The sequence below is a fragment of the Augochlora pura genome, chromosome 6 (assembly GCF_028453695.1).
Source record: "Augochlora pura isolate Apur16 chromosome 6, APUR_v2.2.1, whole genome shotgun sequence".
Classification (NCBI taxonomy): domain Eukaryota; kingdom Metazoa; phylum Arthropoda; class Insecta; order Hymenoptera; family Halictidae; genus Augochlora; species Augochlora pura.
In genome coordinates this window covers 20,755,119-20,779,615 of record NC_135777.1, presented here as the reverse complement: position 1 = coordinate 20,779,615, position 24,497 = coordinate 20,755,119, and the positions used below count along the sequence as shown (strand labels likewise).

General features: G+C 48.0%; 1 protein-coding gene across 7 annotated transcripts in view; it reads right to left on the bottom strand.

Annotated features, from left to right (window-relative positions):
• The window catches only part of Nhe2 (Na[+]/H[+] hydrogen exchanger 2), a 34,454-nt gene extending 12,048 nt beyond the window's left edge, over positions 1 to 22,406 (bottom strand). For 2 of the 7 annotated variants that reach the window (XR_013494178.1, XM_078182193.1), the window contains exons 1-9: positions 21,439 to 22,406; positions 20,167 to 21,296; positions 18,484 to 18,747; positions 15,903 to 16,099; positions 14,926 to 15,182; positions 8,983 to 9,200; positions 5,594 to 5,796; positions 1,159 to 1,248; positions 491 to 561 (exon numbers count right to left, since the gene is read on the bottom strand). Coding sequence is in view for 6 of the 7 variants with exons in the window: in XM_078182193.1 (XP_078038319.1) it covers positions 491 to 561; positions 1,159 to 1,248; positions 5,594 to 5,796; positions 8,983 to 9,200; positions 14,926 to 15,182; positions 15,903 to 16,099; positions 18,484 to 18,747; positions 20,167 to 20,635 (1,769 nt within the window). In the remaining variant the exon portion in view is untranslated. Of the gene's footprint in view, positions 1 to 490; positions 562 to 1,158; positions 1,249 to 5,593; positions 5,797 to 8,982; positions 9,201 to 14,925; positions 15,183 to 15,902; positions 16,100 to 18,483; positions 18,748 to 20,166; positions 21,297 to 21,438 lie in introns of those variants that run through there. The other 5 variants (XM_078182190.1, XM_078182192.1, XM_078182189.1 and 2 more) reach the window with 3 other exon arrangements.
• Between the last annotated feature and the right edge of the window lie 2,091 nt (positions 22,407 to 24,497).

Here is a 24,497-nt window from a genome sequence, read left to right as displayed (position 1 = left end):
GGTATTGGAGTCCAATTACTATGCGGTGACCAATTGCTATGATTTCCATTTGTTTTCGGACATATTTAACTTTATATTTTCCCTCATATTTCACATGAACTTTCTTCATTCAAAAATAAATAAAATAAAATAATGCGAAGATTTAGCGTGTTTTATTCGGTAAATATAAAATTAATTACATCCGAAAGCAGAGCAAAGCAATTGGTCACGCCAAAGTAACCGGCTCCGCTACCCTAACCTTAAATAAATGCGTTCGAGCCGCTGGCAGTTGATTTACGAAATCCTGCGAGGGTAAAGAGTTGCGCACAAACGAGCCCCGATTTTTCAACTCTCGCAGAAGCTCGCCCGTTGCATCCTTTTTTTACCTGTAGCATCTCGCGTTACCTGTTACCGGCGGGCACTGATTATCCCGCCGTGTGGTACACAGGACTTTTAAAACGCAGTCGCGTGAGCAATTACGTATTCATTAGAGCACAGAAGAGCTATGTACTTGTCTCGTAGGTGGTAGTTCCCGTGCTTCCCCAAAATGTCCTCGATCGCGGCCATGACGTGATCCATTATCTGAAAACGGAAACGTCATTTCCTCTTTCTCTCTCTCTCTCTCTCTTTCTTTCTCTCATATACTCTCTCTCTCTCTCTCGCCCTCTCTCGCCCTCTCTATCCGCAGCTTTTTAGCCAGTCGCTTTTTTTTTGCACGTCCGGCGAGAACGGTGCAGGGCAGACCGCGGTCGCTTATTATATCCGTTATCTGGCGTGATATATGCTAAGAGTATCAACCACGAAACGACTCGGTTAATTTACTGGGCCATTGTTCTTGTTTTGACACGTTCATTTGCGAGAGCGCGGGCCGCGGCCGAGCTTGAAAATCAATGGGATCCTCGTGCACACACGCGGTCGGTCAACGATTATTGATTCCACCGTATATCGCGCGGACCCGGCTATTCTTTTACAATATTTACATTAACGACACAACGAGGATGCGGCCACGGGAGTAGCCGCGTCTCTATAATTTATAACGCGGCGCCCTCCTCCCTCCCTTCCCCCGCGAACCACTTGACCGGACCTTCCGTCGTCTAGTATTTTTATTTAAACCGATCGATCCCCCGTTCCGATACAAACGATTGTTTTGCAAGGAAAAAAAAGGAGAGTCGCACGCACCCTCTCGTGGATCCTCTCGTTCATCGTCGGCTTCTTCCTCTCGGCCCTCTTCACGTTCAGTATCTTCACCAGCGGCTTGATCGTGATACCCTGAAAACGGTAGGGCTGGTCAGTTCTTTTTTTTTTCTCGAGCACGGTTCGTTACCTGGTGACTCGCTAACGCCGGAGAATTCATTCAGACTATGCAGTGTGTTTGAACAGCTGCGACGCGGTCGTGTCTCGAGTCACTCGGGAACATCCAGGGGCGCGTGTATGGGTACCTCGAGAGGCCGGGGGAATGTGTGCGTCTCGTCGGCGGAGATGTACGATTGTCGGATATTTCATAAGGCGAGAAGAATTAGGGGAGACGGATATAGAGGTAACCCGAAGAACGCTCGCGACGAGTGTCCACTTGAAATGAAAAGATTCCGTGGGTGGATCCCTAAGTAGCCGGAGCGAGGCAGGGAGTGGCTTAATTCTGAAACCTAACGAGCGCTAAACGAGCACGTGTCGTCTCGTAAGAATCGCAAGATTTAATTGATTTAAGTTCCTCGTCGAGTCACTTTTCCGCGAAACCGTCTAGGCGATTTTTAAAGTCAAGTCACCGATCCCGTAAATTAATACTTGAAATACTTGGGGTCTTTTCTATGTTAAGTGAGCAGGTCTCGGAATTTATATAAACGATTACTACATCGGTACTGATCACAGTGATGTTAATTTAAATAGTGATAGAAAATCAAGTAGACTTTGTAGACGGATTCGATACAGCAAAGACAGGATTACACGGAATATAGAACAGTAAACTGAACGAGAAATTACACCATTAGCCCTTTGCATTCGGAGCTATTTTAAGTGGAAATCCAGGATATTTGTTTAGACTTGTAGTGTTGCCATTTTATACAACTTGAAGCAATTTTATATATTATAGAATTGCATTCTGTGGCTCATGCGACAGTTAACAGCTCTTGACAATTTTCTAAATATAAAGAAATATGATAAAAATTATTTTCGAACGCGGCATGATCATTTTTAGCGGCACCTTAGAGTCGCCTCGACCGCAAAGGGTTTCTCTATTGCTTTATGGTACAATTGATGCAGACACGTATCAAAAGAACCAAGGCAAGTGTCTAAAAGAAGTTGAAGTCATCTAGTCAGCTTTTAAAGAAGTAGTTACGTTTTAAACGATGTCCGAACACGTTTGCCCGGCACTGTGTGTTCAATTACGAAGAACGACGAAGCGAAAAGAATCGTAAGCGGGCCAGGGAGTAGCCAAGAGAAATTGGAAGCAGCGCAAAGTTAAAGAATAAAATAAGGTGAAATAAAGGGGAGAAGGATACCGTAAATGCAAAGGTACTCGTAATGGGGACATGAATAATAGAGTATTAGGTACCGGGCGAGATAAAGCCAAGTTCGAGCGACCGCGCGGTGGGGTAAAAATTGAATTTTCTTGTAGAATGTCGAGAAACCGACTACAAAGAGACGTGTCCCCGCGCACGGCCACGGTATTAAAATAAACGTTGAAAGTTCCCGGGTGCACGCGTGCGTATAGATTCACGCATTACCCGTGGCACTATTATCGTGGTAATACGAAGCCCCGGCAACCAAAAAAAAAAAAAGAAAAGGAATCGCCGCGTCAAGCTGCTCTTTAACGGCGCATAAGTTATGCAGGATCGAGCGGTTGTCGCGGAGCCCGGTGTTCACCGAATGCCACCATCGATATCGAGTTTCCGATCGACTGGCCGGCAAAGTCGATGGTGTTTTTAGAACTAATGGAACCACGGTAGTCGGTCCCACTCCAATCGCAAACAGGACGCGCCTTCGGGATGAAAGGGGGTGTTTTTTTTTTTCTTCTCCCCCGTTCCATCCGTGCTCTTTACCCGCCCGTGACGCTTAACCTTTCGCAATCTAATTGCGCCTCGTATTTGATTCGCTCTTATTTTAGACCGTTTTAATTCCTCGCGGAGGCAACTTCCTCGGAGAATTAAAAGCGAATCATTTTGCGCGCGGTGGGTACGAAGGTGGGCGATGCAGGAGCGATCGGTAGAACCAGCATCGCTTTTCCGTGCTGGCTATAACGTCCTACCCCGCCACGTTCTCGGACCCGTTCTGCACGACGGCCGCCCGTATAAAGGAAGAAAGGAATCTTTCGCGTCGGTTGTGTATACACCCCCCCCCCCCCCGCTAATATCGCGGGGGAGATATACTTGCGGCCGCTAGACCGTGTTGCGGATCGCCGTAAATGCCTACGCCCGGACGGGGCCACTGGGTTTATCCCCCCGGTTGTCTATGATGGTAAAATGACTGAGCCGAGTAATAAAAGTCGCCGCGCGCCGCCGCGGGCAGAAACGTGTAACCGTACAATTTGTGGTAACGGGCTAGCCGTGCATTCTTTTCTTCCGCGCGCCCGGCCCCCATGCAAAGCGGTACGCCGCTACTGCCGCTGCTGCTGCTGCTGCTGCTCGGCTGCTCCCGCCAGCCGGAATCTAATCGAAAAGCCCCGGAGTTATGGCCCTCGCGCAACGATAGATAATAAATTTCAGAAAACTTCGAGGAGGCACGCTTCACCTAATCGAACATTAATTCCTGTCGAAATTCCTCACCGATCCGGGAGCCTCGCGCGCTTGGAAAATTGAAGATGACAGCGCTCAACGCGATCCCCACTACTTCCTTGTTCGCGCTTAAGTATTAAGTTTTACCGTAATCTAGTTGTTTAACATGTTTAAGGTTTAGTTTTTAGGGTCTACACGAAACAGACTCCAAATTAGGCTCGTATAACCTTTTTAGTTATTACCTTGTTGGAGTGACATTTGTCGGATCGTATATATCTAGTTTTACTTTCTTTTGTACTTTTTATATTAAATATTGTATCTTCTGATATAAGTGCAGTTTACAGAGATATGCACGTACTTTTTTAAATAATTCGGGCAGTATTTTGGAATACTGTAGGAGGGTTAAGCTGAGGTTTGCTCGATTTAAAAAAGGTGAAAGAGGAGGGAGTTTTAATTCCGTGAAATAAGAAGCAGTAGTGACTGCAGGTGAATTTAATTTGCTGTTATTCTCCTCCTCCTGGAAAAGAATTGAATTTCTAATCAAATCTCGTGTCTCGCTACGATTGCAAACAATTTCAAATTCTTAACGAAATTCACAAGTTCGAAAACTTATTCGCGCTCGCGGAACGTCGAATAAAAGAAATTCAAATATTTGAAGATTTTCGAACGGCGTATTAAATCTATAAATTCGAGAATTTGGAAAATTCGCAGGCTTGGCAAATTACACGGACCGGATATCTAAAATTGCGATATTTCGGAAATTCGAAACTAAATTGTAAAAAATGACGGCAAAACAGCAGGGAGAGAGAGAGGGAGAGAGAGAGAATGATTTGACGGTCGCCGGGTTGGATTCCAGTGTGACGAATCGAAAATTTAATAACAGTCAATTCGGCCGGTTTTATTGAACTGTTCCCGGGTCTAAATCAACATTTCTAAAAGTTTGCCTCTGTGGAACCCCGGCACCGTTCGAGCGCCGAGTGCCACACTTCAGGGGATGTTGATTTAGAGAAAAGGGATTTTCCTGCTATTATAGTACCCTCTTTAAATCGAACAACCTTTATCGTTATTCTTCTGTGTACCTACATTCGTGCTCGGAAATTTTCGGGCAGTTACTTCGAGCACAGGCCTCTATTATTCTCTCGAACGCATCTAGCCGGCCCCCGGCCACGGCCGCGCAGCGTCGATATTCGAATTCGATCATTACCTTTTATAATATAAACGTTTCAGGCTTTACACGTGCGCCGGACGATGTTTTCGAAAGGAAAATTCAATCAACCACGATAATGTTATCACTGCAAACAATATTATTCGGTCCTTTTCCAGTATTTAATCGACAAACAGCTATTAGTTGTTAGATTATCCTCTATCGAAACACGAGAACGCGTAACTCGAACCGTTAGATTCGTGTATTGAATATTATGAGTTTAATTATAGGTCCCAGTCATTGTTAATTTCTAAACATTTCAATACAGCTGTAAAATACCGTCGACGAATTTTCATAACATGGTATAAGACACCTACGATCTCAGCAATCTTTCTCAAAGATCGCAACTGATTTCTATCGATTATTTAAATTATAATTATTTGGAGATGAATTAGAACGAAGAACGGGGAATCATAGAGCTGTCTATAAAAGTCCAATGGAATTTCTCCGACGTCGTCGCAGCTGAAACTTCCCGTTCCTCAGCGAGAGAAGTTGAAAGTAGCGCGCGACAGGGGGTTTAACGGTTCATATCTTTAACCCCACTGTATCCCTTTGACCATTGCTGGCAGCTGGACAGCTTGGGAAACGCGACACCGGCTGTTTGCTGAGATAATGCTACAATATTTGTTCTCCGCGCGGGGAACGGGGGGGAGTGTGCCCCTTCTGTTATCTCGGCGGTGTGGGCGAAAAGTTCGGGGGTTACCTGAATGAACACGGTGAAGTATATGACGGCGATGGTGGTGGTGACGAACATCGGCTGCAGGGGCACGTGTTTCGGGTCGATCAGAAGGACCAAGGCGAAAGCGACGGCGCCTCGTAATCCGCCGTAGGACATCACGAACTTCTCCACCTTTTCCAGTTTGTGCAAACGGAACTGATTCGCCACGGCCGACAGCACGATCACGCCTGTGAACAACGGTAATGATTTTCGTTAGCGTCCGACACACACGGGAAGGAGGGGGGGGGGGGGGCGTTGGGGGGTTTACCGGCCTCGTCGACGTGGCCTTCGTGAATTTTTAAGTACGGCCGCGTCCCGTCGGACGATTTGCCGGTAAACTGTCAGTGGAATCGAGAAGCCGTAAGCCAGCGACAGTAATCCACGATGCAAACTGATGGTTGCGGAAGGAGAGACGGGCGAATCCTTTTAAGTCGCCCGAGATTTCGTAACTTAAGGTGTCGCCCGAAACCGCCTTGAATAGCGAAGCGCGGCTGGGCCCTACTCGCCCGATTCTTTTGTCCCTTTGTTCTTCACCCTACGGGTTGACCGAAACGCCGTATCCTCCCCTCCCACCCACCGATAGCCGGTTATCGCGACCGGCTGGCGCGCAACGCGGAATTATACGAGGCGATAAAACGTTTAACGCGGCACCCCCCCCCCGGAAAAATCAGAAACCGGCGCCGCGGCGCGCTCGCGCGAAAAGTGACACGGATTAGATCGTCTAATCCCCCCACTCCCCCTCTTTTAATATTCCAAACGTTTCATTTTCCCCCGGGCCGAGGCCGTTCGACGCCGCCGCCACCTCCGACCGTATTATTATCCCGCGCTCCTCTCCTGTATCTCATAAATGCTTATGACAGCTTTATAAAAACGATAAAAAACGTCTTTAGAATCCGCATTATGCGAACGGAATCCGAGGTCGGTCCCCGTTTCCCGCGGAGTAATATCCGGGGTCGGCGCGACCGGGGGGGGGGGGCCGCTCTAAAAACTACATTTTATATTAATCCGAAGACGTTCCCGTGTATATTACATGCCGATAAGCTAATATATAGTCGGCCGGAATCGGGGCTCCTCGAATAAACTCTCTATATTCCCCGTCGCCGTGGATTCCGCCGGAAAATTTCCTCGAAAATCGCTCGAAAATGCATAAAACATGTCCACCCCCACCCCTTGCTCTCCCTCCCGAGCCGTGCCAAAGACGGTCCTCGAACTATCGCCGCGACGCGCGACGTCCTCGCCCGGCGCGGCGGCGGCCGTGGATCCGACTATAAGAAACGATATTCTTGGCACAATCCCGTAACCGGTAAGTGACACACGATAAGCGGTGATTGGTTTAAGCTTAAGTCCCTTATCCCGTAATACCATTAGCAAGTCGAACTCGTCGGAATCGCCCGGCGGGAGCATTACACATTCTCGCGAGTGGCCTGTATTGATTCGAACGACACGATTAAGGGTGGCCGAGCACTTCGAGACCGTGTCCCTAACTACGGTCAACCTTGTACCGCGGAGAGCTCTTCGAACGACTCTGAAAAAGAAAAAACGGGGCTGGAACGATCTCTCCTCGAACGATGTTCCCGAAGAACCTCGTTTCGACGATCGGACTCGATCACCGGAATGAAAATCCCGTTGTATATCAAAATAATTGCAACGGCGGAATAATTAATTCGCCGAGCGGAAGGGACGCCGTTATTAATCTTACGGGGGGAGAGAATTATGTGGAAACGGATTCGTCGGAGACTCTCCGCCCTTTGTCTCGGCGGATACCTTCCGAGATCAAAAAGAGTCCGCCGGCCGGGTCTACGGGGGTGTTCCTTAGGGGACACGGCGCGGAAGATAATATGGAGAAAAAAGGAAACGATGTAACATCAAAGACAAATGTTCAATCAAATAATGGTGTTCAACCGAGAAGAGAATCTGTGTCTGCGATCTTCAATATGGCGGCGTCTTCCTCCCGGAGAGGTCCAGGGCGGCCCGACGAAGACCGAAAGGACGTGGACGGTGAATCTTATCAAAGCCGGTTTTAATAATACTAAACTTTGATCTTTTTGAAAAATCTCTTCGACAAACACGACGGCGTATATGCGGAACTTTATTTTATCTTTTCCATCACTGCTCTTGACATTTCTCGCTGTTCTATATTCGGGGTGACCATGCACCCGTTCCATTCGAACCCCGCTTTTTCTTCGTCGAGGATTCTCTCGACTTGCGCGAATTCATAGTATGGTTATGTTGCGAATTTTATGCAACCATGTCAGAAAACGAGGAATCGAAAATACAGAACGGTGGAAACGGAAGAATTTTAAAATACTGTTATTATTATATTTGGTATATTAAAACCGTTAAAAAAGGGGATTCACTGTTGTTAACTCGTATTTTGCGCAACGCTTTTATTTTGCATAAAGATCCGGTTTTATTTAATCCACGTTGCATAGATTGCGTTGCAACAAAATTCTGTTCTTCGATTATCAATATTGAAATATTAAAGCAAAAGTTAGCGTATAAATATAAATTTTCTTTCCGGTATAATAATTCATTAGCAACAGAGAATTGCTGACAAATCTAGTTCTGCAATCGTAAATATTAAATACAAAATATCTAGAATAATAAAATGACTATTGGCGTCGACGGCAAAATATGGGACGGTATATTTTCGCTCTAAGTTCATAAGTATGTTTTACTAAAATCGATGACCCAACGACTGCCGCCGCCCTTGTATGTAGGAAAATGTATCGAAAAGAGTACCAACCCTGCGGCGGTCCTTGATTGAACTGATTTCATTATGAATAAATCGAGCAGAGAGCAAACATGTATATTTGCGAAACTTTATGAGTTTTTCAAACCTGAAGTTGTCTTTAAAATACTAGAAATAGTTTTTAAAGATTGAACTATTTATAGAGTTAGAGATTTTTTAAATTAGAAATTTTTAGAGATAAGTTTTAAAATTCCCGGTAAAAGAAAAATATGTTCTTATCCGTTGCTAATTAAATTATTCGATGTTAGGCAGTTGTTAATACTGCTGACGATAAAACTTGTGTAAGACGACGATCTCGTCCGGATAAAAAAGAAATCAATGTGAAGAAAGAAATGTGTCTTTTCGGCAAATATTTGCCGATCGAATTTCCCCGGCCTTAATTTCTGGAAACGATTGTTTCCTGAAAGCGGGCGCCCGAACTGCTATCGATAACAGTAACAATGGGTGTTGAACAGAGTCGTGCAGCTAGTAGAGCGCGAAGGCTCGGAGTGGTTAGAGAGTGGGCCGGACAGGCCATTCTAAACAGGTCTTTTGAAAAGCGGACTATAAAGTTCATAACACGTTTAAAGCGCGACCAGTTTTCGCGTAAACGGTCCGCAGTTTGCGCAGGGGTAGAACTTACCAAGGATCCGATAGACCGAGCAGAAGATGATGGTCGTGAGGACAAACCATGTGTTCCAGTTGTGGGCGTTGTTCACGGTGGCCACCCCGAGGAACATGAATATAATGGTCTCCGATCCGCTCGACAGCATTTTCATCGTGTATTTGACGGTGGTGTGCGACTTGTGCGATATATTGGCCTCCACGTAGTTCTTCATGGTTATGCCGCAGAAGGTGATCCTGCGATAAAGAGGCCACGGATAATGGGGGGGAGGGACACAGGGTAGGACGCGTGCGAGCTCGGGAAACTCGAGTTATCGATCGTCTCGCGCCGTTTCCTAAACGCCGTCGAAATTAATTCGGACATACGATCCGGGACGGCGGCGTTTACAAAATCGATGTTCACGGTGTTAGGGGGATGCCTTCTCTCTCCCTCTCTCTCATTCTCTCTCTCATTCCCCCTCTCATCCTCTCTCTCTCTCTCTCTCTCTGTCTCATTCTCTCTCGCTCTCTCTCTCTAGGTCTGCGGTTATAACACGAGCATCCCCGGCGAGAGAGATTTACGGGGGCGGGAACGTCTTACGTGGGACTCTCGTTAGCCGAGCTGATCAACTCCCGTGAAATATCAAGTCGGTGAACACTTACGGTGCCCGCCACGGTCTCTTTCGATGCGTCAAACACGAACCCGATACCGATGGAAATTTCTGCATGGCTTGAAAACCACACCCTGTTGAAACTTGAGCCACCCGCGGACTCGTGTGTACGCTCGCTCTGGCGTCTCTAGAACCGCGCGGACCATTACGCGAATTTCACTTTTCATTGGTTGTTCCGCAACAATCAATAGCCTGTTCCGACTTCCAGGTTCCATTTAAATGAACGAGAAACGCATAGAAAAACCCCGTGGCTCGGTCGTCTCATACATATTCATTTCTCGAGATCGTTTTGCAGCGAATTTCTAAAATTCTTTTTGGGAAACTTCATTCTATCTTCGGTAAATTCGGTCGACGAGAACAGCGCGGTCTTCAAATTCGGTATCTTTTTGCTGCTTTACGCTTTACCGTGTTTCGTTAGAACGCGCACAATCTTGTGGTTGCATCTTGATCCGAGTAGAATGAATAATGCATCCGCGGTGTTTAGATATTCTTAACCCCTCCCCTGCCGACAAAATATCTATTTACGAACGCGTCCAGCAGTCTGCATCTTTGAAATCCGGCCATGAGTTTTTTTATTGTGTTCCAGGCTTTAAAAAGGAAGGAATAAATTTTCGAATACTTTGTGAAAGTTTCTGCTTTAACCCTCGCTGTATCCGGGCGTTCATGCGCAGCTCCACGTTCGAGTTCGGATTAACCCGTGACCTTATCTAACCGTGCAATACCTTATCACGTACGGTATACAATACCTTATCTGTCACTCTACTTTTTACAGAGTAATTACATTTGCTACGGTTTTTCTGCTTTTGTTGCATAAATGATCGGTTGATCGAGAACTTTTAGGTGGAGGAACCAAATATGAAAATTTCTATCTGAAAATTCTAAAATAAATATTCAAACTATCGGCAGGGGAATATAAATGTTATTAAAATTAGTATAAATATTAATAAGCACTGATGGTATTTAGAATGAATTTTTGCTGTAAGATATTTTGTAGTGATTGAGTCTGATTTGTACAAAATGATGTGCGATCAAAGATCGTGTGAATTATGAAAGGGAAAATTGCTGTGTACATGCATTGTTCTCGAAGACAACAAGGAATGTGACGCGTTAATAGCGTTAGTTTCCATTGTCAGACGGAACACGATTTTTCTCGAGTAATTTGACGCGGTTCGCGGTTGCATTAAGAAGGGGGCCGCGTTTAATGCGAGCATCTTCTTAATACCTAAGTATGGTGAAATTAATTAATAAGTATGTTTCCCGGGTTCTACGAAACTACCCCTTAAGGGACCCGTTAATACGCAGTAAATGCGAGAGAGCTCTGTAGAAATTTAGAGCTCGAAACTTTGAAGCCATCCAAACCATGCCGAGCGGGCGTGAAGTTTCTACTACGGAATACCCTTTAAATAACCGTAATACTAATTGCACTTTCCCTCCCCCACACCCAGGTGGCAGAAACAATTGAATGTCAAAATAATTCTGTGTACCTTCCTAACTCCCGACCGTCGCTTGGAATGATTGCTATCAAATAAAGCCGGCGTCGAAGCCGATTCTCTTCCCGTGGAACGGGTTAAGCCGGATTCACTGGCGACGTTTCCCCTGTAAATTCCGCGAAATTAACGAAATCTTACGGTAGGAAAAATTTCGCGAAGTTCGTTGACTTTAATTTATCGCGTTAGCGGCTTGTATAACGGGTACAGAATTCTACACGGGGGTGGTTTTGTCGACACGGCGAGAGAGAGAGAGAGAGAGAGAGAGAGAGAGAGAGAGAGGGAGAGAGAGAGAGAGAGAGAGAGAGCATCCGCCGACAGCCAGCTTTTCCACAGCCCCGGGAACGTGACTTTCATTTCTTCTACTCCGGAAAGTTCTCGGACGCGTGAGAGATGCGAAATATTGGAAACTCCGTGTTGCATTGTCCATTACTACTTCGTTGTTGTGTCGAAGAAACGATGAATTATGCATAAGGCAAACGCGCGGGCGCGGCCGCTCCTCCTCTGATCGAGGAACTTAACGCGCGAACTTCTACCCGACAACTATTACGGTTCGAAGGTGAGTTGATGAAAATATGAGGCACCCCGGAAGTTCGAATGGTATAAATTTACGGCGGCGGGAACTTTAAGGAACCGAGCCCCCGCGCCCGGCTTCCCTCCGAATAAATTTTCAGAAATCGAGGCGGCTTCATAATAAGATATTCGAAGAAATCAGAAACTGGCAACTCGTTCGCTGCGGCGACGACGACGACGACGACGGCGCGCCCGACGTTTGAGCAACCGAAACATTTGTATTCCGCGGCAATCAAAGTTTAAGGCTGCGAAACCAACGTGCTGGCTCCCGAAGCCGGCACCGGGAACTGCTGCTATTGGCCGCGGCGAGAGATGCGCGATTGGAATCGTGATTATTATCGAATTGAAAAATTGTACGCGCGCTGTAATTCGTTCCTAACCTCAATGATTATTAGTTAGTATTTTTCGACATTTTGACTATCGCGTCGGTCACGTATGAGTTGAACTATTTTATAAGTTGGTGTTGAAATTCATTACTATTATAATATTATACTATTTTAATATTATACTATTATAATATTATACTATTAAAATATCATACTATTATAATTCAGAATTCAAAAGAGTTGAAATCATTTACAATATTTTAACCAGTTAGTTAATTTTGACCAGTAAGGTAAAGATGTCTAACACGTGACCCATTTCTTCCTAAAATTATAATTTGTCGTTCAAAAACGCTTTTACTTAAAATATATACAAGTTTCAGAATTAAAACATTTATTCTCTCAATATTCTACTTTAAAATGGAGACAAAAATTCCCGGGTCTGTTTAAACTCCTAATTGCGATTCCGCTGATTAAACACATTTTTATGGTTAATATCCGGCGCTTGGCGTGTTAATAAAAGTAGTCCACTATCTTTGCACGTGTCGTAGCCTGTATCGATTTGCATCCAATTTTATAATATCACTTGACAACAATAAGCGTTGATATTAAAGCAGCAGCGTCTTCCAATGGGGTCCTGTATCAACCTCGATTGTTCATAAATAAATAAATAACGAAATTACAGTGGACGTTGTGATTTTTTCGAAAAATCTTCGTAGATTATTTCTAGCTGCACGGTTCAACGGCGCGCAGTCGAAAATGTTCGAAAGTAGCGAAAAGAAACGTCGCGCGGGCAATTATCTTACAATGTAGCGAAAATCGATGCGCAGAGAATTTTACCGAGGTCATGAGAATCTCCGGGGTGCCGTAGCGTAGTTAACCCGGCGCCCACGAAGCTGTTCCAGACTAAAATCCAAACATTTCGTCCAATCTGAAATATTTGCGTTGCGCGCGGCCTTCCTCCTCTTTCATGCGTACGAAAATTAAATAATGCGTTCGCTCGCGCGTCGGTAAAATTTCCACGAATTTCGTCGAATTCGACTATATCAAAATTCCTTCGCGCAGAAATTTAGCGTACCGTCTCGGTCTTAACGGTCGTCGTTTTATTCAATTTGGCAGCTCGGCGACGCGAACGTTGCTGCATCGAACAAGTAAATTCCAGTATCGTTTCCAAGTTTCCAATCGCGTTGCGAAGGATTAAACCGTGCACAGAACTGGATTGCGCCAAAGGTCAAACGTTTCTGTTTGCTTTGACGATTGCGCGACGGTCGCCCTCGTCGTGTTGTTGCCATTTTTTTTCTCTCCAACCCTCCCCCCCTCCTTGGTAATCAAGTTCAGATGTCCTTGGCGCATACTATTCCTTAACCGGGACGGTAAACAACGGGTTAAGTGGACGGAATGGGTGGCTTCGAACGTTGCGAATCGGCCGAGCGACGCGAAACACCGTTCGAAATCCGTCTGTTTAACAATCAAACACAGACCGCGCATTCTGTTTAACCATATAGATAAAAATCGACTGGGCCGAGCGAGAACGGTCGATTACAGGGTAAGCATATTTGAACAGTTATTACACCGGACGTACTTCGCATCGTGATCGATCATCGCCGGGTCCGACTTCGCCGAGAAACGTGTAAATAATAGACTTAACGAGAGAGAACCCGTCGCGCAGTGATCGCGCGCGGTGCTTTAAAGGATTTGCCGGACGGCTTTCAATGTATATCGATAAAGAGCGAAGAATCGGGGGCCTATCTACAAATCGACGGGTAATTATTAATTACGCGAGGAGGAGGTGAAAACAACGGGAAAAAAGAAGAAGGTAACCGAGGGACGAAGAATCTGCGACGGAACTATTTCTTTCGCCGGCGATACGGGGTTCGATATTAAAGGTGGGCCCGAGCTGGAACTTTGTTTATAATTGACTGCAGCAAAGGGTAATTAAATAGTTTTAGAAGCTGATTAAAAGCACGCCGATCGTCTGGCTCTCCCTACTGCCGACAAACATGCACTTTTCGGTAAATATATGCGATATATCGCGTGAGAATCGCCCGGCCGTTTCTCAAATTTATTGCGACACATAATTGGGGGTGTCTAGAAATGCAAGCCCGGTCACGTTTAATACACCCCTGGCGATGCCGGACACGTGTGCGCCGAGCGCGCGCGCGCCGCTCGTCCATCGGCGCAAATCGGGGAAAATATTATAACAACGCCCACAGCAATATCACGCGCGCGTTCGCGTTCCACGTTCCAAAAATATATGGAATAATTGAAAGACCTATGACATTTTCGATGCTATTCAGAAAATCATTATGAGCGTGATACTTGCGCCCGGTTCGCGTTGCTGTAGCGACGGTAAGCTCTCTTTTATTTCTATTCGCATTACAGCACGGCCAATAAATAAAAACAACTCGTATTTGCCGCTTTCTTTTACATGTTCCTTGGAGATAATTAATAGATCATGTTTCTTAAATATCGGAAAATGTTTGGTTCTCACCTGTTTGTGTTGTAACGTGTATTTGTTTCAAATCTGACACTGCACTTTTGTACAGTATGTGTATATTATATTAGATGGTGGGGGTATGATATAAAATATGAAGTATAAATTGAGCATAAGTGATTACCATATGTATAAAGTGTAAGTCAAGTATATACATATATGACTTACACTATGGAGTAGTTCGCTCATTTTTAATTTATATAAAATTTATATATTTATATAAATATTCAGGTATGTGTATGTAAAGTTTAAATGAAGAGCGAGTGAACTGACACCATAGTAATTATCTCAGAAAATCGTACGACGATTATAACGCTTTGCTCAGCGTTTATGGTTCTTCTCTTATTGCTTATACTATTAGCGTTAATATTAACATAATGCGAAAGCGTTTTGTGATTTCGATTGCGATTAGATAAATTGACAGGTTCTACTCACGCCAGGATGCTCGACATGTGGAAAATCTCGGCGTTCAGGTAGGCCAGATACGCCATAACGAATATGAAGATGGGTTCGATTACACGGACCTGATGAGTGAACCTGGTAACGAAGCCGGTCGCGAAGCCCCATATCACGCCTATTATGGTGCCGCCGATTGCCACGACGAAGAACGACGCCAGCCCGGACAGCAAGTCCGTATAAAGGATTCTCGCCGGTCCCATCTCGCTGTACGCCTCGAACATGTGGTATAGCACCTGCGGGTCATTAAAAAGTGACGACTCGCGTCGCTAATCGAGCGATTCGACTACCGTCGCACGACGGATCCTATACCCATAAGCGAGATTGGAGGGTCTGCGCCAGCCAAGGACGTTCTTATTAATTATCTCGCGCGCGAATATTTCTTCGTGCTCGCGCTTCTTACGCGAGCTAATGGTTTATCGATCCGCGGAGAGACCTCCTCGTGAAAAACTACGCGATTAGGTAAAACAAGACTCGGAGAATCGAATTTCGATATTCGTCGCATCAGCGCGCTGTCGATACCAAAATGGCGGCCAGGCTGGATACATACACACGTTGCTCGCTACATCAATCTAGCGGATATATTAATCACAATTACGCCGCGGATCTTTTAGCGACGTGCAAAATTGTCTATGCAAATTGCAAGAGATGAAAGTAGAAATAGAAGATAATATGATAAATAATATTGAACGATACCGAATAATATACTACTTTTCAAGCTTTTTCTTCTCAGCGACATTTTAGTATAGAATGTTTACGCTTTGATAAAGGTAACGTCTACAAAAATATCAGAGAATCGAATCGCGATCTCTATTTGAAATTTCACAATTTTAAACGCGATTTAATCTTGTTTCATCTACGATTATGTGCCTCGGCTTTGATTAAGGCCGACCGTTGTCGCTGGATCGGAACGAGCTGTTCTGGACGAGTTTCATTTAGACCAGGGGAATACTCACGACGGTGACGGCGTCGTTTAAGAGACTCTCTCCGAAAACCACGATGTAGAGGATCTCGTTCACGTGGATCTCTTCAAAAACTGCTAACACGGCAACAGGGTCCACGGCACTAATCAACGCGGAGAAGAGGAACATGTCCAGGAGCGGTGTCTCGCAGCCGTAAAGGCCGCTTATGCCTAACAGCCATAGCGATGCGCCTAAAATAAAACAACGTTAAAAGCTAAAGGAAAAACAAATCCTCGTTGCTCGGGTCGCAATCGGTTACGATCGCCGAGACGAAAGTTGAAGTCGAATAATCGATTAAACGCCAACGGTATCGATAGCGTAGATCTGCCCGTATCCTTAATTAATTGTTTCTCTGTATCTAATCTCGGCGGCCGAAGATACCGGATAAATTCGGATTGGGCGAACCGGTTTCAAGCTGCTCGAAAGAGCCGGATTTCTTTCGTTTTATTTTTGTTTTTTTTCTTTTTTTTATCGTCGCTTCGACTCGCTCGAGATGTGTATCGGTAAAAAGCAATCAACGCCGGATTTAAGATTAATTAGCGCAGAGTGTGCTCGGTCGGTTTTTTTCTCGGTTTAGGCAATTTGTCTAACGTCCCGTCGGGATCGGGGACAGAATTGAAAGCAAGTATTTTCCAGGCCGGGCGACAATACTGCCCGGAACAATGCAAACATAAAGCTTCCGATACTCATCGACGATAGCCATTATTTCGTAAAATAAAGCTCCGCCGATTGATAGGAAGATATCAACGTGAATGCGTTCGCTCGGGGGTTCCCTCTTTCAAAGTTCGCCGACACATTCCGGCGAGCTTCCGATAATCGGGCAAAATATTTCCGGGACAAAGGCAGGCTAAAACGTATTGGAGAAATGATGATCGACTCCGGTATTAATCCTCCTAGAAATTATGGCAAGACGGAGAGGTTGACGAGCGTCGCGGGGAAACGCGGGGTTCGCGACTTTTTCGATCGGCGCCCGGAAAATTCTCTCGGCCGCTGTTCATCGTTAATAATAACGGCGCTTCTGCGAAACTCACGACATATCTTTAATTATCACAGTTCGGAAGGATACGTTCGTTGCATTTCGTAACGACGGCGACGCGTTCTCGCGAGACCGTGGGCTCGTAAACAGAAATCGCGTGGGCGTTTCGACTGATCGAAATGTTCTATCTCTCTTTCTCTGTCTCTCTTTCTATCTCTCTCTTTCTTGCTCTATCACTTCTGAAACTCGACGCGAGTGCTTCCGTCTTCGGGTCGTTGTGAAATAGGTGGTCGAACCTCGGGCTGGAGCTGCGGAATGCATATTTTTGTTTTCCTCGGCCGACGAGTGTTCCGCGGCGGTCTCGTTTTGCGCAACCACGGAACGCGCGTCAGCGATCGCATGCGGAACGCGAGATAGTCGCACGTATAGGACCATGTGTGTATTTTGAAACTCTTCCCGATCGTAAATTGGCTTGGGAACCGCTACGTCGATCAGTAAAATTGATAGCAGAACGCTCGCCGGGCGGCGACGACGCCTGCTGGTCTTGTAAATTTCCGTTTGCCGATTATGCGAGACGTTACGTTACGGCAAGTAGGCGGAAGTTCAACTATATCGGACACCAGACTTCAGGCTTGCCAAGAAAGAGGAATTTGATCTTCCAGCTTGCATTGTCGAGGATAAAATATTATTACCGGAGACGAATAAACAATTTGGTTTCTCGTCGTTCTGCATTGTCATCTATCGACACCTTCATTATTCGCGTTTTACCCTTCGTCAAAAATATCTACCGTTCGAACGTGTACAGAGCCCCTATAAATATTTCCACCCGGAGAAGGCGGACTCCAAACAACAATTTTATTTTCGCGCAGGTCGGCCGATCCCCGCATTTTAAATACCTTCTGAACTACGCGTCCGACGAACAACCGTCGAATCGTTCGCCTTCCTCAAAGCTGTACAACTATCGTATTTTTATAATAAATTCTCCATGAAACGCACGGTCTAAAAATTATTCAATTTACGCGGCCCGCTCCGTATAAACGCGTATCGCGGTAATAAAATCGTGCAGCCGGAGTTATTAACGACAAGCCGGCGCAACGGTGTCGCATCGGTGACGGTGGGAAATGTTCGACAACAATTTCAAATTGTAGTTCAAAGTCGGCGCGGAGTTGCCGGTTCAACTTCGTTGGGAGTAATTAAAAAAAAGGAGAAATCAGTTGAAATCCGGGAAAGAAGGTCGGCAAACTGAAATTCGACTTCAACTTCTGGATTATCCTGTGCACAGCGTGGCTGGCGCGGGTGTAGCACGCAGGCGTCGAACGGAAATAAAAGGACAACTGTGAAAAAGGTGGAAGAGAGAGAGAGAGGGAGAGAGGAAAGAGGAAAGAGGAAGAGAGCGACCAGCAGGTAAACGGGCCAACGCGCGCGATGTTAATCCAGGGAACGAAACGGATTAAAGCTGGTGGGAGCGAGAGGGGACGGTGGATAAAAAAAATGCAAATAAAAAGGGAAGAGGAGAGAGAGAGAGAGAGAGGGAGGGAGGGAGAGGAGAAGAAAAATCCGGTCGCGCGACGCCGGTGCCGTTTTATCCGTTTCACCTACCTATCGACAGCGTGTTAAATATAGTCCCGACGACGGCGAAGAGAAGTATCGTCCCCAGGTGGTCGAAGAACAGCCGGTTCGGCATGAAATAACCGGCGTCCAGGATAATGGGCGGCAACATGTAGAGGAAGAACGTGTCGGGCGTGAGCGGCGACACGTGGACACTACTCGCCTGGAACAGTAAGACACCAACGACGACGCCGACAACGATCAGCAAACAGGACTCCGGAAAGATCTTGTTGAGCTTCGGCGTCATGTGGAAGCCTGCACGTACAATCGTAACTTAACGGTGTCCCTTGGAACCGTTCTTCGTTCGAGACGTTCGATTGCTGGCGGTCTCCCGTTCCCACCCCTAAACGCTATCACGTCTATTTTCAAACAGCTACGAAACAGCAATTAATATGCTCGTTTTCGTCGCACCGATGTCGATCACAGCGGAGCCTCGATTATCCGAGCCGAGCAGAGTGACACGGACGCTCGGATTACAGTACAGGATACAGTAAAATTTATTCATTTATACAGGACACCGTTTGCATGTGGGTTACCGTCAATTAAGCTGATTAAATGTAGAACACATTTGAGGCTCGTATAATCGTGGTTCCACCGTAGCACAGGAATTTTGGTTGCTCCAAAAACAACCGAGAATCTATGCTTCGAATTGTGTGTTGTACTTTGAATTTTTCCACGCGTTTGAAAGCGATCGAAATCAATTCTAGCGATAATTGATCGATTCGAGAAGCAATCGATAGAATAACGAGAGAAAACGCCAATCGATGATCAAAAATGGATCGTCGAAATTTTTGTCGACAAAAAATGGCGACGGGAACATCGGTCGGCTCTTGCCTGTTAACGAACACGTAAAAAATTGGTTCGCCCGGTTTCCTCTGTTGCAGCGCGGAATCGATCATCGCGATGACCCACGGCTACTATCGGCTTTTTTTTTCCCCGCGCGGAGGGGAGAAAAAAGACGCGGAACGTCACACACAGCGGTGGTGCACAGAAGAAAATGGAAAACACGGGAACGCATTTTGGCAACTGGCCGCCAGCAACTGGACGCCCCGAATGAAAAGATCGTGATTGGGGGATAAAAGGAAGCGTCAGGTGGCTCGAATTTCCGTGCGGCGATCCATTGTCGTTCGCGCCGGTTTTACGAGCGACCGGCTGCGCGCGGTTATTGAAAATTCTGAAATATGTATGCTATAGTTAGATCGAGATCGATTCTGCTCGGTCAAGGTCACCGAGAGACCTGGCCAACCCCGCGCGCCCCGCTTCGTCCGGCTGTCCTCGAGAGTCTAGTCACGCGGCGACCGCGGGCCGCATCGAATGCAAAATGGATCGAGAACGAGGATCGAGAGAGAGAGCCGGACGAAAACGTAGACGACGATCCGAAATTCGATGGGAAACTGGTTTCTGGAATAGCGAACGTCGACGAGCACCGGGTAGACACGGGCTCGCGTGTATCTCGGGGGTTGGAATCGGACAATGTGTTCACCGAAACAGAAACCGTTGCCGGCGCGGCACGGAATGGAGGAAGTGACCTCGAACGCTCCGCAGAATTCGTCCCGGTCGTATCGCATCGGGGAATGCAACAACGTTCGAGTTGACAGCGACGGGTACGAACCAAAACCATGAGGTTCGAAAAGGAGAGGTGAGAAACCGGTCAAGTTCCACGGGTTTCCGTACCTATTTTCGCGATGCTAGCGAAGAAGATCCATATACCGATCACGAACGGGGTCTCCACTCTGTGGAACTCCACGGCGACGATGTGGTACTCGGGTTTGGGACGGCTGAAGTCCCTGGCGCCGATCATGCCCACCTGCGAGGACAAATGCGATTCGACCGGACCACCCTCGTCGTTTCCAGCCGAGAGGCTCCTGAAAGAGACGTCGTCCGGCAGGGAGCCGTCGATCGGCCCCATGGGTCCGAAGCTCTTTCCGGGATACGGCTCCCTCAAGTCCCTGGGAAACTCTTGGTCGTCGACGATCGGCCCGTGGACCGCGTAATCGCTGGCCGGCACGCGTTTCTCCGGAACGGATTCGAAGAACTTGGTGGAGGCTGCCAGGCCGTGCTGCGGCCAGCAGGCGGCGAATAGGAGCGAAGCCAGTAGCATCATCATCGCGGAGCCTGCAGCAGCAGCGGCACGTGGAGCCATGACGACGTAGCACGTGGACACCGGAGATGCTGATGGCGGGGACTGCGCTCGTCGCCCGCGCTCGTCCACCGGTTCTGAGTCACTCGCTGTACCATCAGAAGGGACCTCCAGCTACGTGGAAGCTGCAGGGTCCTGGGCTCCTGCTGTTCGCGTCGCTGGGGGATCTCACCCTCGTCGCCGGTTCGTTACACCCTCGCTTCCTGCGGCCTGCACCGGGGGGTGGCTGTGTGGCTCGATTGTTTCTGGATTTATCGAGGGCACGGGCTGCGTCTCGAGTACAGGCGGCGTCTAATTACATAGCAGTTTCGTGCACTCCGTGTGTTCCGCCGTTCTCTTATCACGCGCGTGGAAGACGATCGTTTTGAGGTTATTGATATTACCCTGTTCCCCTTTCTCTCTCCCTCTCTCTCTTCGTCTCTATTTACCCAGTTCTTATCGGAGTCACGCCGGACACGGTCGGTCTCTGTATAGGAACAAGAACTTCGGTAGTATGCGTTCACACGGACAGGCTGGAGGTCTGGTTTGAGCGCCCAAAGTGCTCGTGGAGCTGGTCGATTTTCCCGAGTGTCGTCGCGACGGTCTATATCCGTCACCCGGCGACCCTTTCCGGTGACAGGCTTGGACGATTTTACGGGCGAGTCAACGAACCCCTGGTAGACACCTACGCGCGGCCAAATTCACACCCGTCCGGTTAATAGAATTCCTAGCCAGCCGAGCAAAGAAGCGTAGCAAGCAAGCAAGCAAAGCGGCAATGGGTACTGCGCCGGTACGCGGCCGAGCACTGCATTTGTTTTGCTACTTACCGCGTCGCCGTTCTACGCTGCCTCGGAGCGCGCCCCACGTATATCGGGCCGGTTATCGACGGGCGAATCCTGTTCGTACGCAGCTGCAATAGAACGAGTCGTGGACGAGAGTAGCACTAGCCTGGGGCCTCCTCGAGAATTTATTTACACATCGTTGCCCGCGAACCGCGGAGGACGCACAAGATCTCGTCGCGATGGGTAGGACCTGCTCTGTGGCCAGCTTCAAGGAATAGGATAGCGCACCCTGGACGTCGACTCTATTGTCACTTTCAGACTTCTGTGGCGCGCAGCGGGCTCCTTCGCGATCTATAATATCCTGTAGAGCCGAGAAGCAGCCCTCGCTCGCGAGCTCGACGAGGTTCTTCGATCTTCGGAAGGATCCGGTGGGTAGTTCACCAAAGGAAATGGACCTGCCGACGATCCAGCGAGCCGTCAGATAACGCACGAGAATCTATGATAAATCCTCCGTCCAATCACAGCGCTGGTACTGGCTCGAGGATGGAGAGAGATCCTATAGCGGGCTCCAGGTATTGTTATACACAGGTCGGACAGTCGACGGCTCTCGGTGGTCGGATCGATAATCAGGTTCGTTCTCAAATCTGGTGGCAGGCGGAGGCGAACGCGCCGCGAGCGTTCTGCATACGTAGCGGGCCGAGAACGACTCTGTCGAGGTAGCAGCGGCGAGGACGAGGAGGCATCGTTGCATCGGAAGTGCGGCGTTCCCAGGTGCGCTTCGATCGACCGTCACGGCAGCACTGCGCGAAATTAAATCACCGCACGAGCCGGCTCCGCAACACCGAGAAAGAACACCATTGCCACGGCTAAGGGCACGAACAACGCTGCCAAAAACGTGCGTAACTGTCGACCAGGCTATCCATGACGTCGCTAGTGATAGCCGATGGATGCGCGCGGCTACTCCGTCTCTCTCCCACTAGCTCTCGCCCGTCGTTCCTCCGCCACGTTCCGTCCCTCTCCCTCGCGCGACCGCCTATCTAACCGTCTCCGTCTCGCACGGCGGCGTCGCCTCGCGCGTCCCTTCGACGCTTTCCAGCCAGCTGATCGTTGCGGGAACCCGCGCAGGCGTCGCGACGCTCCGATATATGTAGAGAACCGCGGGACGTCGTTGGGCGTGCTTGGACGCGAGGCCAGGCGAAGCGTCGCGACGCTACGCGGCGCCCCCGGGATCGTCGTTGAGAATTTCGCCGCTGGAGGCAGCGCCCGTCCCGTGTCCCCTCAGTACCGACCATACGGACAAATTGTAACGGGAATTGGAATTCCACGGCTATACTGATCGATGATGACGATGATGGCCGCTTTGGGGGCCGAAAGGATTTATACAGGCAGGCGGCGTCGATGCACCGTTCGGCCCGTTCGCGAGCCTCTCGCGTCGCTCGTCGAAAAAACCCGCCACGAGTTAGTGTTTTCCTGTTCCAGAATCCCGCCGAGCATGATTTATCCGGCTCGATAAATTTCGCGTGTCCCGCTCGTTATTTCGCAGCTTTGTTATTCAAACGACCGTTCGCCGCAACGTTTTCGAACCGACGAATGACCCCGCTTCGATGCCTCGAGAGACGTTCGACCGCCTCGCCGGTGTATGTAGTCGCGTCGCTGCGAGACGATTCTACGGCGCGAAGTCCCTACCCCTCGCACCGTTCCGTTTCATTTTTCGTACGATACGACTTATTAAAAAAGTTCGGACGCCCCGGCTTCTAATCCGCGAGACCGGTCGGTCGGTTTGCGCCGGTTAATTAACCGCATACATTTTCGATCTTCAAATGCATTAAACGGGTTAATGTTTTATACTTTCCAAGCAGCGCCGACCGGCATAGCAAAACTTTGTAATCCCGCGAATAATTAAGAACGCAAAGTGGGGCCAGTTCACGTGACTAAGGGGGCTAACTCGTATAACATACCGAAAATAACGCGGTTTTTAGGAATGTGTTTCCGCGGCAACTTTTCCAACGGCGTTTCCACGGAGCTTTCACGAAACGTCGCTGAATATTTCAGGACAGCCTGGCGAGAACAGGTTTTCGAAACGCGAGAGCCGGCTATCTGCCGGACACCGCGGTTATCGCCTCCCGCATTCGCCCGAAACGGAATAATTAAGACGCGGGCGAAGATAGATGATCATTACTTTTGCCGCGTGACATCGAGGGCACTACGTTTGCTCTTTCTATTTGACGGTTCGCTCGCGGTGCACACGTGCAAGGACGTCGTTACCGCTTCGCCCGCTTCGACGACAGAATCAATAATCCTTTTGCCACCTAAATCACCGCATTCAAAAGATTTTCGTCTGCTCGAACCTTTTCCGGAGCCAAATAGCAATTAGCATCGAAGCGCAATCGATCGACTTCTTCTTTTCTATTCAGCTGTCGCTCCTCGGCCGTGTAGACTCGAATCTAAAAGTCTCGTTACGTGCGGCGCACGGCTGTAAAATCGCCAGTAACTCTCTGTTAATAGATCGCGTTTCAATCCTCACCTTGGGGAGTACCTACTCACCAGATGTAGCAGCATCGGACTTGTGCAACAAAGTCGAGTCCGTAGGTCCGTGTTACGTGAGCCGCAGCCCTTAACAGTACTGTGCTCACATATTCCTCGGTGTCGGCGGCGTACACGGAATTCGTCTCTGCCATTTATTTATGAATTTCTCGTAAGTGAGTCGTGAATTTTTGAGGACGCCGTGTAGATGGGTAGGTGGGTCAGGTTGCACACGTCTATACAGACACCGAAGGCGACCTTAAACCAGCGGTGTCCCGACGACGACGACGACGACGACGACGCTCGGATCTGGGAGACACCAGCGCCCTTGACCTTGTCACTGTTGCGCTAGCGAAATGCTTGCCTCGACGCGACATTCAGCTCGGAGCCTGCCAGCCTTTTCGATCATGCTCTGCGACCCACCTTTCTCACCCTCCTAGCATACTTACCTGTTTCCAACGCGACGACGACGACCGCGACCCGACCTTGCTAATCGGTTCATGAACTTTTAATTAAGGGCTCGCGACGACGGCCCCGATTTTTCACCATAGACTGGTGCTGGTTATCGAGGAATGATCAAT